The sequence below is a fragment of the Bufo bufo genome, chromosome 3, assembly GCF_905171765.1.
Source record: "Bufo bufo chromosome 3, aBufBuf1.1, whole genome shotgun sequence".
Classification (NCBI taxonomy): domain Eukaryota; kingdom Metazoa; phylum Chordata; class Amphibia; order Anura; family Bufonidae; genus Bufo; species Bufo bufo.
In genome coordinates, this window is record NC_053391.1 from 654,559,853 (window position 1) to 654,581,712 (window position 21,860).

At 42.5% G+C, this 21,860-nt stretch overlaps 1 protein-coding gene across 3 annotated transcripts in view; it reads right to left on the minus strand.

Moving 5' to 3' along the window:
- DYNC2H1 (dynein cytoplasmic 2 heavy chain 1) overlaps positions 1–21,860 on the minus strand; it is a 433,565-nt gene that overhangs the window by 267,029 nt on the left and 144,676 nt on the right. For all 3 annotated transcript variants that reach the window (XM_040426277.1, XM_040426279.1, XM_040426278.1), the window contains exons 41-52: positions 20,530–20,685; positions 19,773–20,032; positions 19,427–19,673; positions 15,097–15,248; positions 13,773–13,917; positions 12,958–13,060; positions 11,144–11,311; positions 10,520–10,650; positions 9,672–9,920; positions 7,717–7,825; positions 6,540–6,653; positions 5,329–5,471 (exon numbers count right to left, since the gene is read on the minus strand). In XM_040426277.1, coding sequence (XP_040282211.1) covers positions 5,329–5,471; positions 6,540–6,653; positions 7,717–7,825; positions 9,672–9,920; positions 10,520–10,650; positions 11,144–11,311; positions 12,958–13,060; positions 13,773–13,917; positions 15,097–15,248; positions 19,427–19,673; positions 19,773–20,032; positions 20,530–20,685 — 1,977 coding nt within the window. The remainder of the gene's footprint in view (positions 1–5,328; positions 5,472–6,539; positions 6,654–7,716; positions 7,826–9,671; positions 9,921–10,519; positions 10,651–11,143; positions 11,312–12,957; positions 13,061–13,772; positions 13,918–15,096; positions 15,249–19,426; positions 19,674–19,772; positions 20,033–20,529; positions 20,686–21,860) is intronic.

The following is a 21,860-nucleotide window of genomic DNA, read 5'->3' on the forward strand; positions in this document are numbered from 1 at the left end:
GTTTGGCTGATCATCAGGTCCATCTAACACGCCTCGCGATCGGTCAGAAAATTATCACATTTTCTTTGAATGCAGCCATAAATATAGTTTATTTATATTAAATAGAGTCAGGAGCAGCATGATGAATGGACCCCCAGGATTCTTTTCTGGGGGAGATATATCGATGACGTTTTTGTGTTATGGGACGGTACAGAGGAATCATTTTTAACACTTTGTTAAACAACTAAATTGTAACTCAATAGGTCTCAGATTCACGTATGAAAATCGACAAAGAAACTATTCCCTTCCTTGATATCTGTATTACAAAAAAATCTGGACGAATCACGGACTAAACCTACCGCTAACCAGCGGCCACCAACAGTCTTCTGCAGTGGGAAAGTTACCACCCATGAGTCAAGAGGTATCCCCAAAGGACAATTTATTCATATTCGAAGAAATTGCTCCTCATTTGAATCAACAGGGATTACCCCTCCGAAGTATTGAAGGAGGCCTTTAATCATTCAAGAAGGACTAACCGACACTCCCTTCTTATCTCTAACTCTAAAGAGAGTAGAAATCCGGAAAAAAGGATTATGAGAATTATTGGCACATATGATGACCAAAATTATAGAATTCAAGGCATATTAAGGAGATATTAGGAAATCCTTCTGTCTGATCCAGACATAAGAGACGTCCTACCACGCTCCCCACCACGTGGGAGACCTTGAAAGGATCGGCTGGTACACAGTCACTATCAAACACTATCAAAGACCCCCTGAGACTGGTAGCTGGCTTGATCGCAGACCTCTTGGTACCTATAAGTGTGGAAAGGACTGCATTTGTTGCCCCCTCATGTTTAGGTCTATAAGCTTTGAGAGTGTCACCACTGGTAAATCATATCTAATGCGAGATTTCACAAACTGCAGAAACGCAAGGTATTGTTTACCTTGCACATGTGATTGCCATTAAACTATGTGGGTAAAACGAAGAGCGAACTGAGACGAAGAGTTGGCGAACACATAGGAGATATTAATAATCGGAGGGACAAACCCACGACACGACATGTGTTTACAGGTTCACAATGGAGATATAAGGACTTTGAAGTTTCAGGTAATCAAAGTGGTACGACAGTCACCTGTGTGGGTGGGTGGGGGATATTGGGATAGACAAATTTTGTGTAAGGAGGCCCAGTGGATTTATCGTCTTAAAACAGTGAGTCCATCTTGCCTAAATGAACAGATCTCGTTTAGTTGTTTTTTGTGATATGATCTCAGGTCTCATTCTTATTCTAGCATACTGTCTTATTTTGGTACCCTTCCATTGGAGGAATCTTGGTCTCCTGCCACTCATCGAACCGGGAATGGCTCAGTATCATTATCTAATTATATGGGCTTCTATTGGCACTATATCATTTCTGTGCCCATGGATAGCTCATTTTTATATTCACCAATCTATTATTTAGGCATCCAAATTTCCTGATGTGGGATGGTTAGCGCTACAGTCCAAAAAAGCTTATTGTTAGAGCTAGCTGAAATTGCACATGATATATATACACAGGGTGGGCCATTTATATGGATACACCTTAATAAAATGGGAATGGTTGGTGATTTTAACTTCCTGTTTGTGGCACATTAGTATATGTGAGGGGGGAAACTTTTCAAGATGGGTGGTGACCATGGTGGCCATTTTGAAGTCGGCCATTTTGAATCCAACTTTAGTTTTTTCAATAGGAAGAGGGTCATGTGACACAAACTTATTGGGAATTTCACAAGAAAAACAATGGTGTGCTTGGTTTTAACGTAACTTTACTCTTTCATGAGTTATTTACAAGTTTTTGACCACTTATAAAATGTGTTCAATGTGCTGCCCATTGTGTTGGATTGTCAATGCAACCCTCTTCTCCCACTCTTCACACACTGATAGCAACACCGCAGGAGAAATGCTAGCACAGGCTTCCAGTATCCGTAGTTTCAGGTGCTGCTCATCTCGTATGTTCACATCATAGACAATTGCCTTCAGATGATACGAGATGTGCAGCACCTGAAACTACAGATACTGGAAGCCTGTGCTAGCATTTCTCCTGCGGTGTTGCTATCAGTGTGTGAAGAGTGGGAGAAGAGGGTTGCATTGACAATCCAACACAATGGGCAGCACATTGAACACATTTTGTAAGTGGTCAGAAACTTGTAAATAACTCATGAAAGAATAAAGTTACGTTAAAACCAAGCACACCATTGTTTTTCTTGTGAAATTCCCAATAAGTTTGATGTGTCGAATGACCCTCTTCCTATTGAAAAAACAAAAGTTGGATTCAAAATGGCCGACTTCAAAATGGCCACCATGGTCACCACCCATCTTGAAAAGTTTCCCCCCTCACATATACTAATGTGCCACAAACAGGAAGTTAATCTCACCAACCATTCCCATTTTATTAAGGTGTATCCATATAAATGGCCCACCCTGTATATATATCCATCATTGTATAAATCCTCATTACCAATGAGTACGATATAGGGATAGTGCTATAGTCCAAAAAAGCTCATCATCAGAGCCATTTGGAATTGTGTTCCACCTTGGGATGCATTATGTCGCTTTCTGTTGTAACTACTAAAATGTTACCTTCTTTTCTTTCGGATTTTTCTGATGTATTCTCTGAGAGTGGAAACCAGGAGTTGCCTCCTCATCGGAAGTATAATTGCCCCGTCAACCTTATTCCCGGAGCTAGATTGCCAAAGTCTCGGTTGTATAATCTTTCTGAACCCGAAAGAGTAGCCATGCGAGAGTATATCACCGAGAGTTTGGCTAAAGGTCATATTAGACCATCCAAATGGGGTTCTTCTCTGTTCAAAAAAAAATAAAAAAAAAGGATGGAACTCTTAGGCAATATTTGGACTTCTGTGAGCTTAATCGCATCACTGTCGGTGATCCCTATCCTCCTCCTTTTATCCCAAATTTATTCAATCAGATTGTTGGCGCCAATGTGTTCTCTAAGTTGGATTTGAGGGGGGCATATAATCTGGTAAGAATCAAGGAAGGGGACGAATGGAAAACGGCCTTTAATACTCCTGAGGGTCATTTTGAGAATCTGGTCATGCCTTTTGGTTTGACCAATGCTCCTGCTGCTTTTGAACACTTTATCAATGACATCTTTCATCATCTGGTGGGCAGGTTTGTGGTGGTTTATCTGGATGATATTTAAATTTATTCCCCTGATATGGAGACGCAAGAGGAGTCAGGTTTTACAGATCCTAAGAGAATAAATTGGATGCTTAGATGGAGAAGTGTGCGTTTGCGGTCCTGGAAGTGCAATTCCTGGGGTACCTACTCTCATCTTCGGGTTTTCGTATGGATACGGAAAAAGTACATTTATCTTGAATTACTCAACTGTTGTTAAACCATTAACTGATCTGACTAAGAAAGGCGCGGATTTCTCAGTCTGGTCTGAAGAAGCATTACATGCTTTTTCAGCAATAAATGAATGTTTTGCTTCTGCTCCTATTCTTGGGCAACTGATGTGTCACAATCATTCATTGTGGAAATTGACGCATCAGAGGTAGGGGTTGGAGCAGTCTTGTCGCAGGGTCCTTGTCCTAGCAAATGGCGCCCGTGTGCTTTTTTCTCTAAAAAACTCTCTACTGCCGAAAGAAATTATGATGTAGGTAATAGAGAGTTGCTGGCCATTAAGTTGACTTTTGAGGAACGGTTCATTGGTTGGAAGGACCAATTACGGTAATTACTGATCACAAAAATTTGGCATACCTGAAATCGGCTAAACGTCTGAACCCAAGGCAGGCCAGATGGTCGTTGTTTTTTACTAGATTTAGTTACATTCTCACTTATCGCCCGGGGATTAAAAATGTCAAAGCGGATGCTTTGTCGCGTAGCTTTCCGGGGGGGTGGTTGTATCCGCCCTTTATCCAGAACTTAAGGCAGAGGTGCTGGAGGCCCAGGGAGAGGCATCCGATTCCTGTCCTCCAGGGAAGTTGTTTGTCCCATCGGAACTACAGCACAAGGTGTTTAAGGAACATCACGGTACTGTTCTTACGGGACACCCTGGGAGCAGATCTACTGTGGATCTCATTTCTCGAAGATTCTGGTGGCCAGGGTTACCTAAATGTGTTGAGGGCTATGTGGCAGCCTGTGAGACTTGTGCGCGTGCCAAGGTGACTCATACTCGGCCTTCAGTATCTCTACTTCCCTTGTCTATCCCATCCCGACCCTGGACTCATTTGTCCATGGACTATCACAGATTTGCCTGTGCTTAGCTAGCAGTGCTCCTGCTTCAATCCTTTATATCAGGGATGCTCAACCTGCGGACATTCAGTTGTTGTAAAAGAGTAGACTGTCCAGGCATGCTGGGAGTTGTAGTTTTGCAACAGCTGGAGGGCCGCAGGTTGGGCATCCCTGCTTTATATCACTGTTCTCTCTACCCTACCTCTACCCTCTCTCGGTGTTAGAGATACCACCACAGACGGGGAGGTTTGATGCAGATTTGTAGCAAATCCACAGAGAATCTGTATCAAAATCTGAATTTGTTAAATGACGAATGCCATCGATTTCACTATTTGTATTGCAATCTACGACAGATTTGATATAAAATCATCAGCATGCCCTAAAATCTGTGTGCATTTGTTTCCACCATGTGTAAAGGAGGTTTTGTGCCTCCCCTCTCACTAGCCAATGGACTGTATCTATAGACCCCTTTGGGGATATTTTTGAATATTGCATTCTACTTATCTTTAGCTAAATGGCAATTTTCCAATTGTTATTTATAAAAAAAATTATATTCAATAGTTTGTCTTTTACAGTTCTCAGTTTGCGCTGCATCTGTAGACTGTTGCTTCTCCTCAGTGAAGTCAGAGAGCTGTCCTGACTACTCGATCTGTGGCCCTCATCTCTAGTTCCCTGACAGCTCAAACACTCATTTATGCCAAATTATGATCAAATGGATAAGAGTTCATCTTACAGAAGTGTTTATGAGCTATCAGGAGCGAAGAGATAAGGGCTACAGATAGACAGAGAAGATGTCTGACTGTTTTCAGCCAGAAGCAGAAGGAATAGTCCGCAGAGCAGTGAAAATTGAAGTCTATAGAAGACAAAGTGATGAAAAATTTTAATAAAGACCAACTGGAAAAGTTACCTTTAGCTCAAGGAAAGTAGAATAAAATATTTGGGGGGAAAAAAGTTCCAAAAGTATCCATAGCCTTTAAAGTTTGTCATATTTACATTTCTGAACAGTAAGTATAAAGTAATGAAAAGCGTGCCATCTGAAATCCAATCCATTACACGGATTACTGGCAGATCGTCTGTAAAAACAGCCAGCAGCCATACATCCAGTGGACAATGTACCTTCTTCATGCTCCTATCAGACCAGCCCTCCATCCACTGCACTGAGCATTTCTTGTATAACGCTGGGTTACTCTCACAGTTTATTGTGAAATTATTATTTGTACAATCCAAGATGAGGACAATGTGCAGATTCTGCAGGACTCCTGATAAAAAACAAAGGAAACATGGATTTGCTAATTATTACTAATAGCTTAAAGCGTAAAGGGTTACTCCAACCCCCATAAACATTATTGACCACTGGGAATCTTTTTTAAAAGGTAGAAAACAACAAATTCATCTCTTCAAAGCCGCTCTACTCCAGAATCAAGTGTTGATCCCCACTGCTTCTGCTCCCCAGCAGACCAGAAGAGATGACGTCCCATCCTTGGTCATGTGGACCGCCGCAGACATTCCATGCCCTGAGCAGTAAAATGTGACTGTGGAGGCTCAACGGTCACATGCTGCTTAGGGCTCATGCACACAAAAGTATTTTCTTTCCGTGTCCATTCCATTATTTTTTTTTTTGCGGACCTTCTGAGGAAAAATTCATTTCAATGGGTCCGGAGCAAAAAATAAATAAAAAATTACTCAGTGTGCATTCTGTTTCCATATGTCCGTTCCATAAAAAAATAGAACTTGTCCTATTATTGTCCGCATTACGTACAAAGATAGGACTGTTCTATTAGGGGCCAGCTGTTCCGTTCCGCAAAATACGGAAAGCACACAGACGTCATCCGTATTTTATGCGGATCATTTTTTGCAGACCGCAAAATACATACGGTTGTGTGCATGAGCCTTTAGGGCCAAGTAACTGCTGAGTCCACTGAATGGGTGCAGCAGTCAAGCAGCAAAGGGACGGGAAGCAGCAGGGATGGGACACTTGGCAAGGGAAGGATGCAACTTTCAGATTCCGATCAACGACTTTACAAGGGAAGGGACATAAGCACAATAGCCAATAACTAGGGAGCATAGAAACAGTATGGATGGCACATGACACTTCTGTGACCAGTGACTACTAACTGGTCATCTGTCAAGTATGACACAGTACCAGTGCAGTCCAGTAAACCAGACTAGAGGAGGACCAAGGAACTGTGCATGTGTGTAAAGGTTCTTATATCCGTATGCAACATAGCAGGGTTTCTCCAAATGTCATGAAAACACGTTTGACTACTAAAGTACCAACACAAAGAACTAGAAGCCCCAGAGAATGAGGAAGAGATTACAGTACATACTGAATGTGAAATAAGTGAATAGTGATCCTGTAAATCCATCTTCTGAGGCCTGGTCCTTCAGTGGAGATAACAGCGGCTCCAGCTCCTCCATGGTATATAAGCCAGGAACTTCGCCTGGAGACAATGGAGAAAGTTATAGCATTCACTTAAATTTCTATAGACCGGACAATGTTAGGATGCTTATATATGGCCTATACATAATTAAGAAATAGCGAACCCCAACAGTACAGAGTCTCGCTGCAATAAGCGGACAGCCGAATCTATCACGATGATACATAATATACTAAATCAGAGACAATCCCTTTAAAAATGTGGGTGAGTGGGGGAACCCGCTGATCACATGGGTCCCACTCCTGGCAGCTCTAGTTGTTGTTTTTTTTGCCTGGGGAAGCCATGTCCAACCACGCAATCCAACACGGTGGTTGCTGCAAACAAATGAAGTTTTACATGGCGGCCATGAAGAACAGTAGCTCAAGGACTGAAGTCTACCAGAACCAGGGCTGCGTGTATACAGCGGGTCTCTGTTCTGGCTTACATCTATGGGTTTTGTCTTCGTGAGATAATAATTCAGAGATGGCATCATCATCATCATGGACATTGTATGGGAGAAGGCACAAAGGTATCAGCTGCAGTGAAAACAAGAAGTTTACAAACCGGAGGACCGCAAATAAAATTTCAGCCCCAAAATGGGTATAAAGCACAGTCCAGGGAGGGGAGAACAGCAAAGAGGTTCTGAAAGAGGTTAATCCTTGGAGATGAGAAAAAGTGAAGCTCATATTGAGTCAGGGAAACATACACTATCACCCTTTCTACGGTCACATCCGTACTGTAGCTCATTTGTACATAAGCCTTTGTTCTAGTCCCTTCAGTCCAGGGACTGCGGTGTGACAGAAGCACACAATGCGTCCGTGCCATCTGATCACATTTATTAAGTAGCTGACCCATTCATTTCATGGGAGACGTGGGAAAAAGTGCATTTAGATAAAAATAAAGAAAAGTTCAAACTGAGTGAAGAACAAGGAACGGACGATAATTCGCAGTGTAACAGAGGAATTTTTTTTCTTTTTTAATTTTAAATACAGGGGAAATACAAGGCTTTATCAGTTACAAAAAAAAAACTAAAGCACAATGACGTCAGCCAAAATCCCCCGGAAGAAACTCCTGACAGATGCCCTACCTGATGACAGCAGGCTGTTGATCATCTCTAGAAATGTTGGATGGACAAACTGATAATCCTCGAGGAGCAGAACTACTTGGTGTCCTTCTATACCAGCCATCTGCATGACCTGAAGACAAGAGGACTCTGGTTACATCACGATGACAGGAATGACAATAGAACGCTCATGGGTAAGACAGGAAATCCAGAGACGTCGACCGCTTTGCCGGAGGGCTCGTAGTGATCATCCCACCGTATAGTCATATGTGATAGAAATCTGGTGGCTTAATCACAGCAAATAAGAAATGACCTGTGTATGTTACACCAGATGCCACACAGAGCCGAAATAAACTGCTGTTCTACAAGAGCACACAACACATTGGGGGTCATTTACAAGCGTGGCTTGTTACGCTGGTCTTTGTTCCCCCCGTGCTGGTGGAGGATGCGCTCAATTTATGACGAGGTGTGCCCGTCGTCATAAATTCGGAGCCCCTGCGGCAATCCGTGCGCCTAGTGAAAAAAAACAGGTGGTGTAAATGTTGGTAAATTTGTTAGGCCCAATGTCCCATTCCCTGCTACTCCCAAGTGTTGTACACGGCACAAAAACGTCTAAGCGTCAAAATATTGTCACACGGACATTTAAAAAGTCTCAAAAAGACACATGCCACTTTTCATACTCCAAAATAATGGAGTAGTGCTGTTTGTAAATGACCCCGTTGTGCAAGCATGCCTTACTATAGGAGAGTCTGCAGTCAGCAGCTTTATCTATATGGTGACTATAATTACTAAGTGCAAACAGTAAGGGTCCATTCACTCGTCCGCAGAATGGGTCCGCAATTTGCGGAACGGGTGCGGACCAATTCATTCTCTATGGGGCAGCAATGGATGAGGACAGCACACAGTGTGCTGTCCGCATCCACATTTCCGGAGTGCGCCCCCGATCTTCCGGTCCGCGGCTCCGGAAAAAAATAGAACATGTTCTATTCTTGTCCGCAATTGGATGTGCCGTCCGGGTGTATTGTGGATGCGCAATACATTACGGACGTGTGAATGGACCCTAATACTGTCTTTATGCATCATAGTAGATACTTAAAAGGTAAAGTCCATCTTAAAATACAGAAAAATACATTCATTAAAAGGGGTTTTCTGACCAAAATGGAAAATTTATTCCAGCAGGGGGTGTGTAAAAAAATAAATAAAACAGTATCACTCCCCTTTTGAACATCCCATCATTCCAGCGCTGCTGCTCTTGTCCCCACTCGACTGGAAGTGATGACACTCTGTTTCCAGTCATGTGATCTCTACAGCCAATCAGTGGCCTCAGCAGTCACATGTGCAGGACCACATGTCAATCCAGGGGCTGAGCAGTCATGTGTCGCCCTAGTTGGATTTCCCCCAGCTTATTGTTTCCTTGTGATAACCTGTGTGTCAGGAGTACGGAAGCTTCCATAGACATTAAGGGGATCTCCGCTATGAACAATCCCTACTTGTTAGTAGGGTCCTCAACAATAAATTGATCACAAAGTGTCCACCTAATTGGACCTCCGGCAATCAGATCTAATCTGTGGGGATACCTGGCAATAAGTGCTCAAATTTTCCTGCGGCACCACCAAAGGAAAAATTAAGCATTGGGGAAGGTTCGCATTTGCGTTTCTCGGATCCGGCACACTGCTCCAGCAGAGCCAGAATACTGCAGTGCAGCGTCAGACCCCATTGACTATTATGGAATCCGTCTGGTTTCCTGGAATAATGTTAGCACTTTAACAGCATTTAGTTGTCTTTTACATTCCAGTTGTTATTCAGGTCAATTTCTGAACTTACCTAGAAAACATCTACCACCTTATCTGCTAACAAACCTATCATGGTCACAGATAATATTTCACACAGGGGTAGGGAGTCCCCACCAATAGTCGGAAACAGGACAACCAGTTCTAGGCTGGGTTAGAAGTTGAGAGCTCTCATCTCACTTAGATTACCTGCTTTAGGTCGTTCTTGAACTGTTTGAGCTCATATCCTCTGGAGATCTTAGGCGTGAAGAGCGCCATTCCATGCATGTGGGTGACAAGAGAAGTGACAGTTCTACGGCCAACACCGCTCCGTCCTGCCAGGAGAAGGGATCCACCTGGAAAGCTCAGCACACGATCTACTCGAGACATGAAATCCAAAACTTCATGGAACAGGAGAAGATCCAACTCTCGATTATCGCGGCTGAACTGAATTACACCCTGAAAAATATATGATGAGTATGAGGATGCAACTAAAACAGATATGTCAGGAGAACAGTTTTTCTTGTATTGAGTCCTGAAATGCTCAAAGTTCTACAGATCCAAAAGGGTTGCAAATCAAAATGAGAATTGAAGGGAGTCATCATCTCCTCGAGAGCAGCGTTCACTAGTGACAAGCATGTCATGTCTGCTTATTGTGTTGTTCGGTCAGATGCGTGGCCAGCGATGTTAAGGAAGAGTATGGTATTCATGGTACGCAGGTTCCCCCTTACAATCGGATTGGCAGCTTCATGGGAAAATTAGTCAACCGGCAGCAGGGGTTGAGGGGAGCCTGCATATCATGAATACGGTGGGCTCTTACTTCACAAGGCTTGCTGTGTGCTGCAAGGACTAAACTGTGAGTTTGACCAAATGACCAACACTGATGTATACTGGCCTGACACCGGCGATATGGACACTCATTTGGCGTACTGCAGGTGAATGGAGGCCCATGGATATGCTTGGCCTATAAGCCAACTTTTCCTGGCCTACACATCAGGTCTATGTCATTATTGTGATATGAACACAACCTTACATAGTCATGCTTTATGAGAACACACCTTCTTAATAACGTCTTTAAAGTCAGCAGAGTTCAACCTTCCCAGTGGCCGTCCGTGAGGGGGTAAGGCCTGTCCAGGGGCAAGTACTGATCCTGCTTCATGCAGAGCTCCCCACGTTACATAGAACAAGTCTAAAGAATGACAAAGATCAGAGAAGATTAAAATCTTTCAGTAAGGGCTCATTCAGACGGCCATTTGAATGAGTCGGCATCTGTTCCGCTATTTCACTGGGGCCGTAAAAGATGTGGACAGCACACCGTGTGCGGTCCGCATCAGTGGTTCCGTTCCCCGCAAAAAAAGATAAAGCATGTCTTATTCTTGTCCGCAATTGTGGACAAGAATAGGCATTTTCCATTATAGTTGCGACCATGCAAATTGCGGAAAGCACACGGCTGGTATCCGTGTGTTGCAGATCCGCAAAACACTACGGTCATGTGAATGCGCCCTAATATACATTTTGTGCAATGCTATAGATGAAAACACAATTTTGGGCACACCACACAAAAGCTTGTCCTTAGAGGCCATGGCTTCCTTTCTTACACTCCTCTCCTCTAGAACAATACTGAAAGCATACCCCTTTAACAGTTCATAATATGTTCAAATGGTCTTGAGATAAATTCCTACCTGCCACGTGGTCCAGTATATCGGACCCCCAGTCTCCTTGCAGCACCGATATTAAAATATTGTCAAAGACGTTGAGCTCCTTGGAGGTCACAATCCTGTCACGGAACAATCTCCGAGCTTCATATGCCACAATCTCCAGGACATTGTCTTGAGGTTGTTGTGAGGATCCTTAGGAGTAAGATACGTTCAATTAGAGCCGGTTCTAGATGTGAGCTACACGGATACACAGACTGTAATGGACCAGAAAAGCAAAGGGCTTACCGTGAAAAGAGAAGCAGAAGGATGCAGCGCAGATAACAGAGGAGACAATTAGAAAACGAAGAGGCAAGAAGAAAAGAGGAGCAAAAATCAAAGCAGAAAAATACACCAACACATAATAGAAACATGTTAAATATGAAATATAATTCCCTTGTACTACATCGAAACTGTCTGCTTAAAATATGAACAGTGATTTTAACATCCACATCATGGATAAACTCTGCTGCAGATTTTTTGGAAGAGCTTTTTTGCGATCCACATTCGTTCTATCGTAGTCTCTGCAGATTTTCAGCCTGCCTGCGGCCATGTTCACAGGGGTCTTGTGTGCCTACTGCATAGGGAGTGACTATTGAATTCTATGAAAGCTACAAAATGATATGCAGAGATCACCCCCTAGTGGCGGCTTTCGGATGAAGCTTTGCAGTGTATTAGAAATACAGAACACGGTATCTATAAAAATACGTGCAGTACACGAATCGTTTCAGGTCAGAGGCATCACATGGAATCCGTCTTTTGGGGTGTCTACAAGTGACGTAGACATTACATACGTCTGGGCTTTATTCTCGGCTGAAACGTCAGGGGATATTTCTGGTGTATGTGCCGAACGTAAAGATTAAATGCAATGTGAACAGAATTTGGAACAAAAAACAAAATAAATGATAAATGCAAAATCCCAGCAATTCCTCTTTCATTTTTTCCTGTATTTTAACCCTATTTTTCCTAATATTACAATTAAATGGAGAGATATATTCAGAAATCCTCTCTGTGTGCCCCTGCAGATCGGCCATGTCCCCCCTCAGCCTCAGAGTCACTTTGGCTGTAAGAAAACTGGCTGCAGCAGGAGCCTCCCCCCTCTGCCCTGTCTGCAGTAGAACAAGTTATTTAAGCCCCTCCCATTTGTTATGTCCCCGCCCCTTCAGCCACATCAGCAGGAGATTAACCCTTGTGTTCTATGTCTAGTGTAACTACAACAAGCTTTAACATCACCACACGCCTGCTTAGGGGGCATTCACATCATCGTTTAGCTTTCCGTTCGTCTGATCATTCAGAAGAGGAGAGAGAGGGAAAAAAAAAAAATGGATCCTGTTGCATCAGTTGTCATCCGTTTGAGCCATTTCCATCTGAGATCCATTTAGACAGAAAAAAAAAAAAAAGTACTTTATGCAGGACAATTTCTCCCGTCTAAAAAAAAAAAAAAAAAACTATCTCAGACGGAAATGGCTCAAACGGATAACAACTGATGTAACAAGATCAGTTTTTTTTACAGGATCCTGTTTTTTCCCCCCCTTTCTCTCCTCTTCTGAATGATCAGAAGAACGGAAGGCTAAGCGGTGATGCGAATGCAACCTTACTAATACAAAATGTCTGTGGGTGAACCTGTGCATCATATTGGAAGGAAACCAGTAAAATGCACTACAGGAAACAGGTCACGCATCACCTTACCCTCTAGAAGCAGCAGGTAATGCACAGACATGTAGACAAGGACATGCAGACGGTATATCGTGGGACACATTAAACATGCACGGAGTAAACACATGCACTAAAAAGTCACCTACCTCCAGTTAAGTTGTATCTAAACAACCCGAGAATCCACTGTGTGAGGATACACGGTGTAAACAGATAATGACTATGATCGTCAACCGAAAACTTCATCCGGATCTAAAAAGGAAATTGAAATATTCAGTAAGATGATTCCACCTTATACAAACACAGCAAAAATACATGTACCGTATATTTCCCTAATAGGGTGTAAAAATAAATAAATAAATAAACACACATTTTAGAAAATTTCAAAGGGTTGTCTGGCATGAAAAAAAGAAAGGGATATTTATTTCAGCAATTCTTTTGCCACTTCCATTCCACCGCTTCCCTGGTCTCTACTTTCTGGCCCTTCTCGACACACAGGCAATGCCCGCATACCATTCACTCCCTACAGGGGTGACCTATCTGGGTCAGTGACTGGGTGAGCGGTCACATTTCCTATCAAGAATTAACAAGCGGGTTACCTGATAATGTGAAATTACCAACCTAACAGCCCCCTTATACATGCGCCATATGCAGTGTCCAGTGGTTTAGTATATTCATCACACTGACTTACAATGGAACTTATTATATTCAAATGGAGAAGACCTGGAACAGTGGTGAATCTACCCAAGAAAGGCCAGTGTGCCAAAAGAGCCCCAGCGGGGCAGCAGCCGACCATAGAAGCAGAGCAAAGGACCTTTCTTCAGCTCTGATCAGTGATTATGACCCCAATATAATCTGGACAAAACGCGAGGAAACCGAGGCAGAAATCACTGAAAAACCTGTTAAGAAGAATTCCGGACCCGGCATGATTTGTAGACACCAGGGGAGATGGTAGTTACAGTACCTGTTCATATACTTGAACCATTGACCCTGCCAGCTGGTGGATTTTAGCTGCTGAGCCCCATATGGGGTGCTTCTTTAGACTCTGATGTAGAACAGGCTCTAAATAGGAGCTGCAAATGGTCTGCAGTTGGTCCCGCTCCGGGTAGCTGCACATAGGATTAAAAAGTATACGATAATTAAAACGGAGAAACCTTCAAAAGTGAAATATTACGACCTGCACTGCAGAGATGCATCAGGCTCTCTCCTGACAGATTTATGAGGAGGTGGAGAGAAAAGGTCTGAGGTCTATCTGCCAGGTATCAGAGAATTCCTACCTGGAATATACCATCACTTTACGATCGCTGGGACCCCACCAATCCTGAGACTGAAGAGGGTCTCAGTGCTGATTCAGCGCATGTACAACGGCGCTCTGTCCAGCGGGCTATGCCGGTAACTGGGGAACACAGTGAAGGGGGTGCAGCCCTGGATCGGCGCTGAAACCTGTACATTCTCAGGATTGGTGGTGGAAACGTCACCTGATCATAACGCGATGGCACACACCAGAAAATCTATACCGTGCCCAATGTTACAAAAAATAAAATCACAAGCATTTCTCAGGCAGCTGCAAATGTATTGTACATGTAGGGCAGCCAGAAATGTTGTGCATTACCTAGATTTTGGGATCTTTTAACTTCCCTTTGCATTATTTCTGTAAATTCACACAAATACTGAAGTAAATATATTGCAGCTGCATCCCCCTCCTCCCAGTATTTACCATACTACTCTATGGGGAACATTTATTAAGACCGGCATTTTAGACGTCGGTCTTAATAAAGCCCCATAGCTGGCGGTGGATCTGAAGAGGCGCCGGCCTCTCCATAACTTCAGCGCATCCAGCGCCAGTCTAAATGTAAGACCGCTTCTGAGCTGACTTACATTTAGACCATTTTCTACGCCGCCTACAACAGGCATAGAAAATGATGAATAAGACGGGCCTGCAGGCCACTCCCCTTCCCCGCCCATGCCACACCCAAAATTTTAGATCTGGCGTGAGCGGGGAGAAGTCGCAGATAGTGGCGCAAGTAGCCGTTGCGCCGCCATCTGTGCCTGAAATACGCCTAATTTAGGCAAATTTCAGATTAGTAAATGACCCCCGACATATTCTGGGGGGACTGTGGAGGTTTCTGAACATTTACACAGAGCCTGTAGCTAGGTAATGGGGAAACACAGGCTGCTGGAAGGTGAGGAGATGTCTCGTCCTCCTGATAAGATATGTCGCCAAGTTATGTGCAAAGAAAACCAATTACAACAAATAATCAGAAAACAGGACTGAGCCTCTTACTTACTCGACTGCACATATCCGGACCACAGAGGTAAATCTGGTTGTCAGTTTATGCCGACCAATGGTGCCGCCGGCAGACATAGAAGCCACAATCTGAATGTTTTCTAGGCCAACCCATTCCAAGTTATCGTCATAAAAGCCGTGATACGTCAGAACCTTGGAAACAACAAATACGGTAGGTACAATGCTCACAAAATTATTAAGAACATAAAGGCTATGGTCACCTTTAGGGGCATTTATTTTATTTTTATTATTATTATTATTGCATTCTGCTTATCTTGGGCTAAAAAGCTGTAATTTGGTGATTACCATTAAATCATTTTTCTCCAGTTCATTTGGGGGACACAAGCAGCTGCTGCCAATAGGGTGGACACCACAGTACATAATAGAAAAAAATCCAAACTGGGAAAGGCCAAAAAGTGAAAAACCAAACATCTGGGTTGGTGGTGTGTCCTCTGTTGGGCATTTTCATACGTATACAATATTATCTAATGACATTATAATCAAAATTAATGCTCATCTCATTGCCTTTAAGAATAAGATCAGCTTGAACCAAAATTATATTATGTGGCTGAGGAGGCCAAGATGAGTTCATGGCAAGTTCAGTCTATATAAAAAAAAATATAATAATTGCGAACATAGATGGACATTGTATTAAAAGTTAGTGCTGAAGATATGAGACCATCTGTTAAGGAGTAAGTCAACTCCCTAAAACATGGAGGGAACAAGGTTACTTGATAAGGATTCATGTCTTTATCGCACACCTGCTGTATGAGCTTCAATTTATATATACATAATTATATTATATATATCTCTGTATGGTATATTTAGTTTACAACATATGTTAATCAATAATTCATATAATGTGTTATCTATGTGTAACAATGTATCGATTTATATATATATATATATATATATATATATATATATATATTATATACCATGTATTTACCATTTAGAAGAAACAACTACAGAAACAAGTAAGTTTAAGTTAATTGGATTTCAAAACAATAGTTATTCATGGGAGTACATAAGTGAAATCTACAAGTTCCGATGCCCAGCATCAAAGCCGCTACATAAAATTTTCATCAAGTCAACCCATATTTCAAAAAGATAAGAGAAGACAGTCAACTCCAACAAGTCCAGGATATAGGTAATTAAAAGTGTAAGGAAAAGACCTTCCTCAGTGATTTATGGTAGAAAGGTCATTGAGGTCCTGTGAAAGTATTATTAGATATTTAATTTTAATGCTTAAAAAGTTGTTATATTCACCTACAGTACCGCAGTGCCATCTGGAGTCAGATGGGCAACATTATAGTATTTCATTATTTGCTCTATACCATTTTAGGAGTTGAGATCACGTCATGATGTTATTAGCATACGAATACACCCACCCTACCTGATTGGGAATCCATAATCTAAAGGGGATGATTCTTAGATAAGGGGGGAAATAATTATTCGTGTGCGGAGTAGCAAGGAAAAAAAGCGATCAAGAGAAAAGAAAGCTAGCTAGTAGAGGGGAAGTTGAGGTGTATCAAGATGGAATCCATAATGAGATGCGCTATGATGGACCACCCAGCTTTCCTAGGAGCAGAAGTGAGATTCCTGCTAGGACTTGGTAAGAGACACAGAAAATGATATTTCATTTTATTAAGACTAATTTGATAGTGTGGGTGAAATTATACCATCTAGATTGGCGAATAAATAAATGATTAAATAAATTGATCATCTCCATATTGAGATGTAGTCTTAGGATATTGTGAGGCTTCATTCTACCTGCAGAAGAATCATGACTCATAATCTAGCAAAGCATTAAATGATTGCTTATATATATATATTGATATTGATAGAACATTCTTCGCCAAGCTGTGATGGATTCCCACAGGGAAGATTTGTTTCAAATCCTTTCCGTTTAAGATCCTAGATCCCTGTTATTTGTCTTAATAGTCTTACCAAAGTCACATATATTTGAAAATAGTCCAGCCGGGGCGGAAGGATACAGTTATCTCTTCTAAGTTATATCCTTGGATGGATTTGCCCATTTTGAAGTCATGTGATGTGTAGTTGGTTAGAGGGGGGGGGGCAGAATGTATTTAGCATTCTATATTGATGTCTAGGATTAGACATGCCCATCCTGATATCATGAGGTTTTCTCTGAACAGAAGTAATGTATATAACTTATGTTCCTACTTTGATATCCTAACCTAATAATAGCTTAGTTATAATGTGACAAGTTATTTCCACTCACATGTATTGTTAAGCTTGAAATGCTTTATATTAACGCTATATATATTCATTTGCATGTATCATTGTGTTTTTTTACTTATATATGCTTATAACCTTGTAACAAATAAATCTGCATATTTTTATAATACCTGTGTATCATTGTATAATGCAGAACTACATTTTATCATTAACATCATCTCACGTCAAAAAGAGCTTATTTATCTGAGGAAATAGTCGGACTCAGATGTGAATTGTATCAATTAGGTTGTCTACAATTCACCAGGTCATGATTTTAAGAATTTATGACAAATTTTCTAAATTAATTTTTTTATGGTTAATAATTTTTATGACCATAATTAATAATTCTTAATTGAATTATTACCCCCCGACACCTCCAGTAAACGGAAGAGAATTTTATGGTAAGTAAAAAAATTCCAGTTTTCTCATCTGTGTCATTGGGAGACACAGGCAAGACCATGGGATGTTCAAAAGCAGTCCCAAGGGTGGGGAGAAGAATAGAGATGGTGTAGTCAGCGCGAGTAGAATGGGCAATCACACCAGAGAGGGGGTCACCCTGCTTCTAGTTCGGTAAGCCTGTGATGGCCCAACAAATCCACCAAGAGATTAAACTACGGGCCGTCCAGAATCACAGAGAGAGGATGTGATTGCTCCTGAGCATATGACAGAGAGGAACATAACAAAGGCAAAATAATCACCCACATTTACTAATGTTTGTGCACCAAAATTTTGGTACAAATTGTGGCAAAAAGAGGCGCAATCTGGAGCATCTAGGTTTAGAGGAAGATTCTGTGCCCAGTCTGACAAGGGAGTGCAGCTTGGTGGGAAAGGGGTGTGGGAGCAGTGGGGATGGGTGTGATCTACGATGTGCCTAACTGGTACCGAGTCAGGCCTGTTTCACATTTGCAGTAAACAAATCCAGCAGGTTGTTCCGGGCTGCCGGATCCGTGAATACCTGGCACTACCGTGCATTGCTGAGATACCATCCGGCCCCATTCACTATAATGGGGATCAGCAGAGATTTGGCCACTACAGTATGCCGAGAAGTGGCCGGATGAAAACTGCTGCGTGCTGCTGCTAGCCTACCCTCTTACACACCCCTTTTTTTTTTAGCACTGGCATGAGTGGCGTAAAAGGGGGGAAAGTCACAGATTTTGCACCTAATGAACACCAAAAAGTGGCATATATTGGTTGATAAATGACCCCCTAAAATGTTTTCATTTTTAAAGAATAGTGTGTACTTCAGCGGCCACATCTGCTTAGCTCTGCTCACCTAAGATGGTTATGCTAAGGGCACAGCATAGTTAGCCACACATCCTCCTTCCTTTACGGTAGACGATTTGTGAACCATTCATACATACCATAAGTCGTGTAGATAAAAAGTGGAGTGGATTTCGGGTGCTGCTTACCCAAAAAGGTTCTGGGTGAGTAGGGAAGATGAACTTTATTCAACTGCAGTTGCAGGGTCAAAGGGAGTCTTTACGCCATTTTTTTTATTTATTGTTTGCGAATTTCTTTTCAAGCGCCTGTGCGACAATATTATATTGCACAGGCGTTTTTACCCCATCCTCTCCACTTGGGAGTTGTGAGAGAGTGGCAGGGGTACGGCAGGGGCCAGGCCATCGGCCTCAGCATATTTACTTACAGTCTTAGGCATAAAAGTAGCTGAAAAAACTACTCCACTCAGGGAGCCGAGTAGTTTTTTCACGACAGGCCCACACAGCAGGAGGACACGCCTAATTTACAATGAGGCGCACGCCTCCTTATAAATTAGGCATATCTTCTGTGCAAAAGGGAAGAAAAGACCGATGTAAAAAGCACGGTCTTTGTAAATAACCCTCGAAGTGTTTGAGAGCTGACCTAGCTCCTTCTTCAGGACAGACAGTCAGTGCTAGCTCATCTGCATCAGTCACTGAAAAAATGTATATTGAATATGCACCTGGACCTTCTCTGGATAAATGGCACCTGAAATACACACCTTTTATCTATGCAACAAATATATATAAAACTACCATAGCCGTCACATTTTTAGTGATCTGCGTCTAAGGTGTAACGTAGTATGATGGTGAACAGTTCATCACATTTCTCACCTGCTGTAGAAAAGCTACCAGGGTGCTGGTGCCCCATTTGTCTGGCTTAGGGAGGTTGATGTCTTTCAAGTACAGGACCAGTCTCTCACAGTCTTTGGGTCTGTACACTCGGCCTGTGTTGGTGCTGATGACTAAACAGGTCTGCGTTAGTTTCTGCAACACATGGCGGGACGTAGTCTGTGCACTGCAGTGAACCGTCGCAATGTGAGTTGATCGGAGCTGGGAAAATGCATAGCGAAGCAACATCCTGAAAGTACAGTCAAAATCAGCATTAGAAGAAGGTGCACACCACCGTCACAACCAGCAGGGGGCGTAGAGTGAACTATTACATTGATGCAAGTCTTACCCCTTTCCACACCCTTCCGGTCCCACCAGTATGAAGGGCTGTTTGGTGTCAGAACCCAGCCATGGCCTAAAGTAGTCCAATCCTCTCTGAATGTCAGGGGTTCTGATAACTGGAAGAGTCTGGGGATTCCTGAAGTCTTCAATGGTCAAATTTCCAGGCTTCTCAAAGCTGTAGGACATTAGTCGACCGGTTTTATCATCGTAATAGGTATCCAGTGGTTTGCGGGGATCAGGGGGAGATTCGCGAGCCCAAGTGAAAACCTAGAGAAAGTTTGCATATACCACTGATGTATTTTGGGGTATTTTAAAGGTACAATACAAATATATATAATTACATGGAAACAAACAAAAATACTAGATTTGATCAATTTCTCTTATTCTCCCTCCCCTATCATAGAAACATAGAAACATAGAATGTGTCGGCAGATAAGAACCATTTGGCCCATCTAGTCTGCCCAATATACTGAGTACTATGGATAGCCCCCAGCCCTATCTTATATGAAGGATGGCCTTATGCCTATCCCATGCATGCTTAAACCCCTTCACTGTATTTGCAGCTACCACTTCTGCAGGAAGCTATTCCATGCATCCACTACTCTCTCAGTAAAGTAATACTTCCTGATATTACTTTTAAACCTTTGCCTCTCTAATTTAAATCCTTCACGTGTCCCGCTTTCCTCTGTGCTGCTGTCGTAGCTTTCTTCTGATCTCTTTCTGTCTTATGTCGTCTTCTCCTAGTATACAGATCTGATACTTACCTCTTTGGCAAAGTCATTTCTGGACTTCATGTTAAGGTTTCCCCCGAGGCCTCGGATCAGACCAGTGATGAATTGGCATCGATCGGTACTACCATGTAGGTGAGAGAGACCGTTCAGAACTGTCCCAATGAGACTGGTTTCCACCACAAAATCATTCTATGTAGAGAGGATAAAAATGGAGGGGATAAACCCTTACCGTGTGATACTAGAACTTCATGACAAATCCAATATTCTCCAAAAAAACAAGTTTTAGAAACAAAAATACAGAATTTCACGCAGAGCTAGAAATCTTCTCTTTTATTGTAAGTTAATAAAAAATCCTTGTTATTTCAATAAAGGATAAGCAGATGCTGTACACGTCAGATGCCACTTATCCGACTGTTTCCCCCAGTCATGCTGAGGGTACGGCCACATGTTCAAGTTTCTTAAAGCAGTTTTTCAATCCTGTCCTTTACACTTTCTCTCCTTTTATGACCCACTCCTGATTTTGGCTTCAAAAACTGCCAATGGCTGCATGAATTTGAAGATACTAGCCCTGTTAACCGGCAAATCCATGCATCCACTGGACACCGGGGTTGGGTTAGATCACCCAAAAGCTGGTTAGGCTGACAGCCATTCCTTCTCCAGGCGTAAATGTTCGTAAACTTGAAGGAGGCCGATGGCCCCCCAGCCCCCACCGCTCCCATGTGGCAAGGACGGTGTAACAAAATATTGTCACACAAATGCTTAAAAAAGTTACAAAAAGGGGTGTTGCAGCTTTTTTTTAAACCAAAAACTGGCATAGGGATGTTAGTAAATAACCCACCTCATGCGGGTTATCTTCCATGAGAACAAGGAATCTGGAATGTTGAACAAACATTCTCGATCCTTCTTTCCTCCATCTACTATTGGGGGAGATATAAGACACCCCCATACATAGTGCATCGCTGGTCTGCTGAAATCAGCGGTTTCGGCCAACGTTCATCTATAGCCGCCCTAATGCGTCTGCAGGGAATAATGGGTCCAAACTAAATGTATGGTAAACCACGAGGGTGATAAACACCAGCTTAACTTTGTTTTCCACTGTATTAAAAGGCATTCAATACAGGGAGATACCACAAAAGAAACCATACCACGGAGAACATAAGCGACTGCATTTATGGCCACAACCGCATAGAGGTAAACCTTGAAGTGGCGGATTGGTGGGGGTGCTGGATGTCGGACTCCTGCAGATCTGATATCACAGCACTGCACAACCCCTTTAGGGTCCAGTCACACGTCCGCAAAATGGCTCCGCATCCGTTCCGCAATTTTGCGGAACAGGTGCGGACCCATTCATTTTCAATGGGGCC